Source organism: Chelonia mydas, chromosome 26 (assembly GCF_015237465.2).
Source record: "Chelonia mydas isolate rCheMyd1 chromosome 26, rCheMyd1.pri.v2, whole genome shotgun sequence".
NCBI classification, from domain to species: Eukaryota; Metazoa; Chordata; order Testudines; family Cheloniidae; genus Chelonia; species Chelonia mydas.
Window position 1 is genome coordinate 12,996,191 of NC_057859.1, and position 12,695 is coordinate 13,008,885.

The window sequence follows — 12,695 nt, forward strand, 5'->3', positions numbered from 1 at the left end:
GCCCCTGGCTTTGCTAACACACACTGGTGAATGCAAGGTGCAGGGTGGGGTTTCCTACCTCGCTCAGGGCAGCCAGACTCCGCCAGGAAGGCAGCGGCTCTCTCAAAGGTCTTCAGCAGGGGGCCTAGGAGGCCGCAGAGGAAGAGGAAGAAATCGGGGCAGTTGTCCAGCTGGCTTATCTGCAGGGAGAGGGAATGCCTGGGCTCAGCCTGGCTGGACCTAGCCTTGGACGGGAGGTGGTGAAATAGGGTTCTGCTAGTCACAAGTGAAATGAGTTTGGTGGGACTCAACTTCCTCTCCAGGGGAGAGCTGCCAACATCACATACAACAGGGAAGGGCCGGGGCTGGGACAACAGGGGGCTGTGGGTCAGGACTGAAGGGCACTGGCAGAGCTATGGGGGAGCCCAGCGCTAGGATATTGGGGGGCAGCAGGTCAGGAGTAAGGGGAATTGGTAGAGCTGTGTGCGTATGGGGAGCCCAGGGCTGTGGGTCAGGATTGACCCTCACCACCTATTTACCTTATGTCCCCAACTCAGGCTGGTCTGAATCTTGCCCCAAGGGCCACCCCATCTGTCTGTTGCGGGGGGGAGGTGTCTGCTCTCAGTGTCCGCATCACCCGACCCCTGACAGCAGAGAGAGGGTTTGGGGGTAGCTCACAGGGCAGGAGACACCTGGGTGGATCTGAGGCAGCCCCTGTTCCCGCTCCCCCTGGCTCCTAGCCTGGCAGTTTCAGTGACACCACGACTCGCTGAGCCAAGCAACACGCCAGAGAGCGACCGTAACCACCTGCCACAGTGTCGGGGACAGACGCTGGATCCACACGAGCCTCCGGCTGACCAGGAGATGGTGCTGCAGAGCCAGACGCTTGGCAACAGGCTCCCGCAGCCCGTGCACAAGTGTGACGGGTTTAGAGGGCTCCGTTCTCAGCCCCCGCCCCCCCACCAGTTAATTACGGAGAACTTTGCTCCAGTTTGGAGGAGCAGCCCACGCAGCTGGCATTTTCGAGAGACAGGTTGTGAACCTGGGCTCTGCCGTATGATCGTGGGGAAAACAATAGGAGCGGGAATTAATATGATAATTTGATGTTCTCTTACAATGAGGCTGGGTGGGAGGGCGACAGATCCCCTCCCACGTGCCGCCAGACCAAAAGGAGAACGTGTTCCCCCAGCAGCAGGGAACTGACAGCCCAGAGAGGCCTTGCCCCCCGTGCAGGAGCGTGGGGGGTCATGGGGCAGGTGGATGCTGGGGCACAGGGACTGGAGAGCCCAGGCCAGGGGGAGCATGCCTAGTGGTTAGCCATGTTGCCATGACGCTGTGCCATCTAAGCACTGAGCTTAGAGAAGGGGACTGGGAGTCAGGACTCCTGGGTTCTCTTCCCATCTCTAGGAGAGGATGGCAGTGTTGGGAAGTGGGGTTAGAGCAGGGGGGTAAGCTGGGAGTCAGGACTCCTGGGTTCTATCCCCAGCTCTGGGAGATGCAGTGGAGTCTAATGGTCGGAAGGGGAGGGCTGGGCTGGGATTCAGAACTTCTGGGTTCTAGTCCTGGCTCTACACCAGCTTGCCGAGTCCCTTCCCCTCAGCCGTGCCTCAGTTTACCCAGCTGCAGCAGGAGACCTCCCTGGCAGGCTGCGAGGTGCAACGACCAGCTGGACAGGCAGTTTCCTTGCAGACGGGTAGGAAGGATGGCCCCTCGGGTCTGGAGAAAGGCAGGAGGGGCAGGGCTGGCTGGGCAGGAGGAAGCTGATGGAGGAGGAGCTAGGGCCAGGCAGCCCGATCCCCGCCAGGGTGGTACCTTGAAGCAGCGCTTGCCGGCGTCCTCGTCGTAGTCGCTGTCGCTGTCGCTGAAGTCCTCCATCTCCTTCCACAGCAGCTTCCGCGGGAAGCGCCTCCGGGCGGTGTCGCAGGCCAGCCGCTCGCTGGGGGCCTAGGGGAGAAACTGGCTGCCCTGAGCCCTTGGGGCTGGGAACTCCAAGCAGCTGGCAGTCCTCTGGGCGCAGCTCACCCAGCATGCACGCCTGGGGGGCGGGGGGGAAGAGACCCAGGGCTCCCCACTCCTGCCAAGGTGGTGCCACCTCCAGACCCCATCCCCGTGTCAGAGCCTGGGGGAGAGCAGATGGCTCTGGAGACCGGGAACCAGGACACACCTTCCTCTCGGACTCGGCCACCGGTGGGTTCTCAAACCAGCGTCCTCCCTGGCGGGCAAGGCCGGGAAGCCTGAACTAGCTGGCCATGGCCGTTGGCGGGGATCGCCACTGCCAGGAGCACGTTGTTCAGCAGAGATCGGGGATGCCGGGCCCCATGGCTAACCAAAGGACTTGGTCTCCCAGCGGGCACCTTTCCCAGCACCGAGGATTCCCCTGCAGGCAGCAGGTGGGCGACGGTGCCCTGGGAAAGGGCCTGGCAGCTTGCACGGGGCAGGCGGGCGACCGACTGAGCCAAGGGAAGGCACCAGAGGCTGGACTCGGCCCCGGACAGCAGGGGGCGTGTTCGGTGCCAGGGACATTAGGGCCTGCGTCCTTCACCTACCTCCTCCGCGACCAGCAGCCCACACTGGATCAGCTTGTCCAGCACATCCTGGCCGTAGCAAGAGACCGACTGGCAGGGCTGCGGGAGGAGACAAACGAGTCAGTGCGGCCCGACGGGCTGCAGAGCGAGAGCAGAGGGTCACTGGGGGGGGGGGAAATCAGTTCACTGGGGTGGGGGAGAGACCCCTCAAGAGGGGCAATGCGATGGAGCAGCCCCTCCTGGCCTCTCCCAGGGCATCGTGGGGGCCCTACCTGGAGCAGGAGGACGTCTCTGGGCAGCAGCTGGAGCAGCGCCAGGGCCTTGCGGCTCAGCTCCTCCTGGCTCAGCACGACAGCCGCGGGCAGCTCGGCGGGGCCCAGGAAGGGCAGCATCTCCACCAGCAGGGCGTTGATGGCACAGGCTGCGGGGGGGGCTCGGGGCATCGTCACTGACCGGTTTCCTCCCCTGCCCCCCAGCTCCAAACACATGGCACGGAGGGCAATTGACAGCCCACCCCCCAGGTCACCTGCCCCCCAACCCCACACATGGTGGAGGGGGCAATGGGCAGCCCCTCCCCCCCCCCCGAGTCACCTGCCCCCCAACCCCACACACATGGTGCGGGGGGCCATGGACAGTCCTGCCCCTCCATATCACCTGCCCCACAACTTCATACACATGGTACGGGGGGGTATGGGGAGCCCCCTGCCCCTGCAAGTCATCCGCCCCCCAACTTCATATACATGGTACGGGGGGGTATGGGGAGCCCCCTGCCCCTGCAAGTCATCCGCCCCCCAACCCCATACACATGGTGCGGGGGAGGGGGCATGGACAGCCCCTCCCCTCCCCGGGGTCACCTGCCCCCCAACAACCATACTCACGGTGTGCGGGCTGTGGGCAGCCCCTCCCTGCCGACCCCTCTCCCGGCTGGGTCACTCACCCCCCACGGCCTCGCAGGTGAAGGCGGGCAGCAGGGCGGCGCTGTGCCAGCTCAGCTCCCTCACCGCCGCCTCCGTCTCCCTGGGGGCCACCAGGACGTCCCCCCGTGAGAGGCGGTGCAGGGAGACGCAGCCCCGCAGCAGGGAGAGGGCGTGCAGCACCAGGTCGCGCAGCCGCCCCGAGAAGCCCACGTCGCGGTTCCGCAGCAGGGTTTCCTCCACCAGCCAGGAGAAGTCGGACATGAGCCGGGACAGGAAGACGCCCTGGCGGGGTGGGGAGGAAGGAAGAAAAAGAAAGGGGGGGGGGCCTTGAAACCACCAGCCAGCAGGACATGCCCCCCTCCAGGCAACAGAGAAAGGGAGACGAAGAATCCACTCCCCCCAGGCAAAGGGAGCTCTGAAACCAGCCCCGAGCCGGAAAATCGCCTGGTAGAAGGACGCACCCCGCGAAAGGGGAACGACAAATCCCCCCTCCTCCCCGTCAATGGAGACGGGAAGACCTGAAACCTCCATTCAGCAACTGACTCCATAAAGGGGGGTCCCTTAAAACCACCATCCAGATAGCAGCTCTCCTGTAATGTGGGGGCCCTTGAAACCACCATCCAGCAGGTCATCCCCAACCTGCCCCCCTCGGTCAGGCCACCCCCTAAAGCAAGCAGCTTCCTCCCACACCTGCCTCCAGGACCCCTCCCTCTCCTTCCAGGCCCCGCACCCTCCCGCTTCCCCCTACCTCACGGTGCTTGTGCAGCAAGAGTGCAGACATGATCGCCACGGCCATGACGGCAGAGCAGGAGACGCCGGCTGGAAGGGGATCAAGGAGCGTCCCGTTATCCCCCTCGACACACAGTCCCTTCCTCGCTCTTTTTCACCCTGGGGGGACCCTTAGCCAGGGCCCGAGCGCCTCCGGGAAAGCCCAGAGACCGCCTCGCAGGATCAAGCCCTGCGGTAAGACATTTCTGTGACCCCAGGAAACGTATGTGGGTGGGATGGGCCCTGAGCGGGGCTGCGGTGGGAGCAGAGATGGAGGCAGGGCAAAGGAGATGGATGGATTAAAAAGTCACCGACTTTAAGGCCAGACCAGTTGTGATCATCCCAGACCGGAGACCCTCCCCCAGGGATCCCTGGGCCCACTGACCTGCGGCTGAGCGAGTCAGTTAGAAACACACCCCAGACGCCGAGTGCCAGAGAAGCCACCACATCCCTAGATGTGGCACCGATCCCACGCGGGGAGAGCCAGGCGATTGGTCAGAGCCATGGGAGAGGAGAGCAGATGCAGCACTGATTTGGGACGGGCTCGGTGGCGTCCCCAGATCTGCTGCCGATTCTCTGTGTGACCTGGGGGAAGGTGCCTGGCCGCTCCGTGCCTCCGTTTCCCCTGCTGTGAAATGCAGGTGACGCTGGCTCTTCTCTGCAAGGCTGGGAGATCTCCAGAAGAAAAGGATGACGGGCTGTTCTGAGCAGCTAAGCTCCATTTCCCTCAGCGGGTGCCATTCATGGACGCCAACGCAGACGCAAGAGGAAAACTGACCTGCAAGCCCTGGAGAACCCAACCCAGCACAGAAGAAACCCATCAGGAAGGAGAGAACGGGAGATGGAGCAATGCAATCTTCCCCAGCAGGACCAGTGCCGAGAGAGGGATCAGCGTGGATCACGAGCCGCATCAGGCCAGGCAGAGCACGCTATGTGCAGGACATGGGGCCACGCAGCGTCTCCAGCCCCATCTCTGCGTCCTTTTCCATCAGCGTACGGCGCAAGGTGCCCAACGGGAAGGGTTGGGAGATCCAGGGCAGGGCCTCCGCTCGCGTCCAGCGACCAGGGGAGGAGGGATCCCAAACCTGGCCAGCCCAAGAGGCGTTCTGACCTCATCCCATTTCACACCACCATTCGTCACGGCGCCGTGGAAGGAAAACAAACGCCGGCCTCCTGAAAGTTGCCCAATGGGGTTGTTGTCCTCCGGCTGGCTCTACGTTCCAGCCATGACCCCCAGCACCGGGAGATGGGAGCGACTTGGAGCCCTGAGTGCATTTATCCTCTGCTGGAAGCAGAGGAACCCCAAGAGAGGAAAGAAAGAACGGGCCAGATCTGGAGCTCAGTGTCAAGCCAGTAATTCCACGCTCCCCGTTTCCAGCAGGCACCGAACCGAGCAGAACGGGTGCTCGTCTCTGACTGCCCGAGGGTGTAACACGGAGCAGAATCCGGGCGCTGCTCCCGATTTACGCAGACGTAGCAAAGAGCAGGGACTACCCCAACACCACCCTCTAAGGGCTGCAGCAGCCGTAACGAAGAGTGAGCATTTCACAGCCCTTCAAAGCCCAGCGTCGCCAACCCGCCCAGTGCAGCGCCAGGAGCCCCTGCCCTGTCCTGCCAACCGCTGGCACTCACGCCGGCAGTGCGTCAGCATAGCCAGCGGACACGCGGCTGGCAACAGACGTGAGGGGCTCCCGCGGCTGGGGCTGCGAGTCAGACAAAGATTAAAACCTGGTGCTGGAGGATCCCTGCCTGCAAAGGAGGACTTGAAAGGGCAAAGTTCACGGGTGAAAGTCTCAGAAGTCAGGCCTATCCGGTGGTACGGTCATTTTGTCAGCCCCGATCCAGCTGGCCGTGCCCGAGGCATGATGGGAAGCAATCTGCTCCGAGCCATCAAAGGGGCACAGCTTGGCATGAGAACCCTTAGGCAACTAGCGACGTTTGCTGCTAACAGAACCTGAACCACGGTGCTCGTTAAAGGTCCCCTGCAAACGTGGAAAAAAATGGCATCTGGGCCTTTGTGCTGTATAAAGAAGAAAGGCCTGAAAAAGGTGTTTTTCTCTTCCTCCGGTTTGTTTTTTAACCTCAGAAACAGCAGCATCAGGACATCTTGTCGTCCTTGGGCTTGTTTTGCTAGAGAACTTTTTGAAGGACTCGAGAGAGGTGAAGGGGATGGTGGGGTGAATCTGGAACAAAACGACTGTGGCTCCTTGTGTAAAACCACCCAATGTGAGTTAAAAGAAAAGGTAAGTTCTCACGGGAGCAGCGGCGGATAACCTAGGAATGAATCAGTGCAGGGTGCCAGCCATTCTGCGAGAAACCAGAACCAGCTGCTTCAGAGAAAAGGAGCACGAGTGCCCCCTAGTGGACACTGATGGAATAACCTGCCCAGAGGGGAAGTTTCTTCCTGACCTCTATCCGCGAGTGTCTGGTTCGCGCCCTGAAGCATGGGGTTTTACAGAAACGGGTGCGTGCGGATGTTGTTCATTAGCTAGCAAAGTTTCCAATCCTCGCCTCTTGGCCTCAGTGGCATCATGTGGCAGTGTGATCCACCGGCAAATCACACCGTTATCCTCCCCAAGGAGTTGAGCTCTGGTGGGTGATATAGCTATGAAGCGGATACAGCGAGAGAACAGCTGTTTGGAGAAAGGGAGGGGAAAAAAATCCCCGGAATTCCATTGGAAATTTACCGTGGGGCCAGAGCTAACCTGCCAGAACTGAGCCCTACAGGGGACTGATTCGCTGCGGGCACCTCTCCGCGCAGCAGAAGGGATCGATCGAGGCGAGGCTCTGTTTTGCAGTGGCCCTGCCTCCCGTCCGCGTTGTTGTTTGGGCTCTCGCTTCCTGCGGAGTCAGCCGCTCTGCGCAAGCAGTCACGCAGCCGGTGCATTAGCACGTGTGGAGTGTTGTACTCAAATGACAGATAATTGGAAAGTCACATCCACCACGGGAGAGAGCGATAAACTGAAACACAAGCGCGACACGTGAAACGCAGCCCTTATGTAACCAGGCGACTGCGATGGCAATTTAACAAGCCTATTGTTTTCCCCAGCCTCCCTCGGAGGAACTTTTCGGCTTCTGCGCTCTCTAGCTGAACTTTCGGGAATAAAGTTAATTCTCGGTGGGTGAGAAAAAGGATGGACTTGCGGTGAAGGCTCTGGAACGAGAGCCAGGAGATCTAGGTTTAAATCCCCTCTGCCACTCGCTGGCCTGGGACAAGTCACTTGATTCTCAGACCAGACAATAGCTCAGCAGGCCTGAAAAACAGACCTGGAAACTCTGCAGGGGACAACGACCCTTCCCTTCTCATGGGCTTTGTGCTCAGTAGGAAAAGCTGAGCCCACCCTCTCTCCCAGTCTCAGCGCAGGGTAAAATCTTCCGCTCCAGTTTGCCTCGCGGCAGCCAGAACTCCCACCATCACAAGAGGGATGAGCCGTGCGTTTGATCTCTGAAAGCTGCCCAGGCCAGAGCAGGGAATAGGGCAGAGGAAGTTCTCCGAGTGACCCAAGAGAGCTACATCTCGTGCAGCCACATCAAGGAGTCCTGAGTCCCTGCCTGTCCAGTTGATTTGATGCCTAGTCCTTGCCGAGCATTTTCCATCGGTCGCTCTCGAGGAGGTGCAGTGACTCGCCCATGGTCACCCAGCGGCAGGGCGGGGAATAGAGCCCAGGCCAGTCGGCCAAGGAGACCTTGGGGTTCAGATAGGGCCCAAACCAGAGCCCTCCTTCCTCAGGCAAAACTCCCACAGACTCCCAGGAAGTGACAGCGCTAGGCAACCGGCAGGCAGCAGCTGGCCTCTGCTGAGCCGTGGGTCTGCAACCTGGAACGTCCGGTGGCACCACTGTGGGGTTGTCTTTCAAGGCTCCCTGCCCACAAAGGGGCGCTGATTTGGTGCCAGCGGGGTTTGCTGGATCCGCCAGGCTGCACCCTCTCCCGCCCCCCATCTCTCTTTCAGCGCCTGCGGAGACGCCCAGGAAACAGACGCGTCAGCAGCTGGAGCCCCACAGCGTTGCACCCCCCCAATGGATGCTGAACAGGAGGGTCTGGCCAGAGCCTTTTTTAAATGGAGCTGGACGCTGGCCTGATGAGACAAGGCCAATCACCCGGGGAAACGCTCTTGAGAAGGCCCCTCTGCTTCCGATTCAGGGTCAGCCGATTTCCTGCCCCCAGCAAGGAAGCTGCCTGTCCAACCAGGGCAGCTAGCCCTGCCACAGAGCGCTCCCATAGCCCGTCACGCCTCTCCTCCTCCCACAGGGAAGGGATCTGCTTTCGGACCCAGCTGCTGGAGAACCTCTCGTCACGGAGCCTAGATGAGGAAGGAAATGATGGAGCCCAAGTCCGTGGATAGGAAAGATGCAGGAGATGCAGATTGTAAGGGATCTCCTGGCTCTGAAATCCTCCGGGCACCTGCCCGCTGGACGCAGGGCAGGCAAGGATCCGACGTTCTCAGCGCTCCAGCCCTGGGCGCACTGGGACGTTCCTGCTAATGTGCTTCCACGTGTTATTGACATTGCTGTAGCCCCGAGAGGCCCCAGTCTGGGATCAGAGCCCCGCTACGCCATGTGCTGTACAGACATCATGCAAGGAAGGACTCCGCCCCAAGGAGCTCACACAATCTGGGCCAGAGCCGTGGCTGCGTTCGCAGGGAGGCCGCTGCGCTCGTCCACTAAGGACGCTAGTGGGATCCCCCCGGCCGGGCAGCTCCTCTTGAAGTCTGCGATTCAGATCCGTGCGGTTCTCCTCTCTGAACAGCCGTGCCAGGTACAACCCCCCCCCCCCCCCCCCCCCGGCAACGGCGGCAGCAGCAAACCAAGGCCTCGCAACAGCAGAACGATGGAGAAAGGGGAGGAGCTGGGAACCCGGCTCTGCCTCTCTCCTAGTTACGTTAACGGCTGCCCTGGAGGCATCTGTGGGCCAGATTTGGACCTCAATCTGGTGTAAATCCAGAGTGACTCTGGATTAACTGCAGTGTAACTGAGAGGAGGTCTGGCCCTGCGTGGAGCTTACAAATCCCACCTGTCCTGCCGGGAGGTTCCACTGAACCCCACCGAGTTCCTGGCCACACCAAGACAGGCCCCCTCCAGCAGGGGCAATGCAGACTGAAGGCTCCAGGACCGTCTCTCCAGGTATCTGGGGCTCCCTCAGAGGCCTTGGTCCCATCCAGCGCGGCTGGAGCACAGGCTCACTGCTGAGGCCTAAATGGGGAGTGTGGAGTGAAGTATCCTCTAAGGGTGTCTCCTTGGACCCTCCCATTCCTTCCCCAGCAAGTACGGGGCCAGGTACACAGACCTCCTGCTGCTGAGGGCAAGGCCCAGCCCCGCCTGTGCCCATGGCCAGTCTCCAAACGAGCCCCCTTCCTCCACTCACCCTGCTCCGCTGAGACAGACCCCCGAAGGCAGGACACGCAGACACAGTCAACGCAACCAGCGCAGACCGACCCAACGTGTGGGCTTAGAGAGTCCTGCTCCATCCTCTTTTCTGCCAGAGAACCGTGCTGAGCAGACCCATTGGCTCCCAGCTCCCGCAGGGACACATTCGGTTATTTAGTTCAACAGCTTGGTGGAAAGAGGCAGGGAATGGGGGAGGGGGGGTGGGAAGGGGGCTCCCCGCTCCCACGCCTCCTCCCCCAAATCCGGCCACCCGGGAGGTCAGCGCAGAGTTGGCGCCTACCGCTCAGGGAGTGCAGGCCAAGTCTGCCCACTAGCACTCGCTCGTCCGCCTTCAGCTCCGCGGCAGCGCCGAGGCCCGGGTACCACTCCTCGCACTTCTCCCAGTCCAGCAGGTCGGGGCTGCGGAAATGGGACGACACGGGTGAGACCTATGGCTGACACAGGAGAGACGCAAACGCCCGGGCAGCAAACCCAGGGCCGGTGGAAGCCCTAGAGGCTCAATTCTTCCAGCTACAGGACACATTGAGCACAAGCCGTGGCAAAGCACGCTTCCCCCAGGTGCGTTCACCATGCCTCAGGCCTGAGCTAGGACGAGAACTGCCAGTCTGGACCAAGGCCTGGCTCCTGCCCCTGGCAATGGCCAGTCTGCAGAGGCAGGTCCCCTAAACCTGAGCATGCACACACTGGCTTAGCCCCTGAGGTTTGAGGTTTAGTCTCTTGGATCCACCTCTAGGGAGCAGCCCATCCAGCCCCTGGCTTCTCTGCCGAAGGGCGGGTGGGTTTTGCCAGGACCGGCCTGAAACCCAACAAACCCATTTCACAGCCAGCCGGAGCGAGGCCAGCAACGCGGCAGTGAAAGGCTCTCTGTTCTATCACCAGCCGCCCGGGCCACGTGTGCCCCTCCCTTGCTCTTTGGGCATCCAGGCTCAGGCTGAGCTCCTGCTAAAACCGACAGCAAGGGTCAGTCACCCCAGAGGACAAGGGACACCGCTCAGTAGCAGAGCGGGTATCCAGGCCTAGCTCAGAGCACAGGGTCCCAGCGGGGCTTTGCTAGTGGGAGCTGGAGCAGTTCTGGCTAAACAGGCTGTGAATCTAGCTGGGGTTCGTGACACGCCCGATGCACCCAGAGGGTCTTTCTGCAGCCCCTTCCTTGCGGTCTTCTCTGACCAATGGCCCCAGCTCCCCTTGCCCCCTGCCCCCCTTGGGATCTGGGTTGGGGCTACCTTTTGCCGAGGATGACGGGCAGAAGCAGCTCCTCCAGGGACTTCTGCGAGCAGCTCCGTCTGAAGAGACTGTTTGCTGTGTACTCCTGGGATCAAGGAACACAGAGGGATAAATACCGGAGAGGGAGAGGAACGATTTAAGCTCAGTACCAATGTGGACACAAGAACAAATGGATATAAACTGGTCATTGGGAAGTTTAGACTTGAAATTAGATGAAGGTTTCTAACCATCAGAGGAGTGAAGTTTTGGAATAGCCTTCCAAGGGAAGCAGTGAGGGCAAAAGATCTATCTGGCTTTAAGATTAAACTCGATAAGTTTATGGAGGAGATGGTATGATGGGATAACATGATTTTGGTAATTAATTGATCTTTAAATATTCATGGTAAATAGGCCTAATGGCCTGTGATGGGATGTTAGATGGGGTGGGATCTGAGTTATTACAGAAAATTCTTTCCTGGGTATCTGGGTGGTGAATTTTGCCCATATGCTCAGGGTTCAGCTGATCGCCATATTTGGGGTCGGGAAGGAATTTTCCTCCAGGGCAGATTCGAGGAGGCCCTGGAGGTTTTTCGCCTTCCTCTGTAGCACGGGGCACGGGTGACTTGCTGGAGGATTCTCTGCTCCTTGAAGTCTTTAAACCACGATTTGAGGACTTCAATAGCTCAGACATAGGTGAGAGGTTTTTCGTAGGAGTGGGTGGGTCAGATTCTCTGGCCTGCGTTGTGCAGGTCGGACTAGACGATCATAATGGTCCCTTCTGACCTTAGTATCTATGAATCGCTACTGGCCTGGCTAGACACCAGGCAGCCAAAGGCTCCCAAGGCCTCTGCAGGCCGATCAGGAGCGGCGGTGCTAAGGGAGCTCCCATGCTGCGCTCGCTAACCTGCGCCCTCCTCGCTCCCCTCCGTGGCCCACCCAAGGAGTCTGGGGGTATGTCTACACTGGAACTAGACACCCACTGCTGGCCCGTGCCAGCTGACTCGGGCTCAGGCTGTTTAACTGCAGTGCAGACAAACCAGCTCAGGCCCCGGCTGCAGGTTCGTCTCAGGTTTGCACTCAGTGTCTGAGCCCGGACGTCTATGCTGCAATTAAGCAGCCCCGTGAGCCCAGGTCACTTGGCACGGGCCAGCCGCAGGGTAACTGCAGTGGAGACGTACCCTATGTGGCCCATTCGGCTAATTTCAAGCCATGCCAGCGAGGCCACGAATTCCCCAGGCCTCCATCTGCCCAATCCCAAGCTACAAACGCAGTGGGGCCCCCACAAGGTCCCTGGATCCCATATATTCAGGCCAATCCCCAAACATAAGACGACCGGATTCCCCATGCCAATCATCCCAAGCCACTTAGGGCATGTCTACACAGCAGCTGGCCACCGACCAGCCCAGGCAGACGGACTCGCACTCACTTGGCTCATTGGAGCGCTGCAGGGCTCTGGCTGTTTAACTGCAGTGTCTGGGCTCGGACTAGCCTGCGTCTATCTCCTCAGGCTCGCTCGAACCTGCAGCGGAGACATACCCCTAGTCCCCAAATTCCACCAAGATCATGACACCCAAGAATCTTGTGCCACTAGATTCCCCAAGATCTAGCCAGGAATTGCCAAATCCCCAGGCCTGGACAGTCAGAAGCCCTAGGCCAAGAACCCCAGAAGGCTGCCCAATACCTGCAAGGAGAAAGGTTGTGCAAAGTCCACCCGGACACAGCCAAACTCCCGACCCAGGGCTCGGCGAACGGCCAGGAGACAGGACCAGAGGCCAAAAGGCTGAGCTGAGCCCTAGGAGAGCAGATGGGCAGAGTCTGTTAATCGGGCGCTGGTGGTGTTTATCGCCTCTATCAGTCAGAAGGCACATTAGCTCGGTAGAGGAACAGGCCTGCTCCATTGCAGAGCTGCAGGTGGT

General features: G+C 60.2%; 1 protein-coding gene across 5 annotated transcripts in view; it reads right to left on the reverse strand.

Annotated features, from left to right (window-relative positions):
• GPAT2 (glycerol-3-phosphate acyltransferase 2, mitochondrial) overlaps positions 1-12,695 on the reverse strand; it is a 170,802-nt gene that overhangs the window by 1,989 nt on the left and 156,118 nt on the right. For 4 of the 5 annotated variants that reach the window (XM_043536521.1, XM_037886292.2, XM_043536524.1 and 1 more), the window contains 9 exons: positions 12,461-12,571; positions 10,800-10,885; positions 9,857-9,975; positions 4,170-4,240; positions 3,442-3,703; positions 2,777-2,925; positions 2,526-2,603; positions 1,792-1,923; positions 59-179 (listed from right to left, as the gene is read on the reverse strand). In XM_043536521.1, the coding sequence (XP_043392456.1) occupies positions 59-179; positions 1,792-1,923; positions 2,526-2,603; positions 2,777-2,925; positions 3,442-3,703; positions 4,170-4,240; positions 9,857-9,975; positions 10,800-10,885; positions 12,461-12,571 (1,129 nt within the window). The remainder of the gene's footprint in view (positions 1-58; positions 180-1,791; positions 1,924-2,525; positions 2,604-2,776; positions 2,926-3,441; positions 3,704-4,169; positions 4,241-9,856; positions 9,976-10,799; positions 10,886-12,460; positions 12,572-12,695) is intronic. The other variant, XR_005223443.2, reaches the window with a different exon arrangement.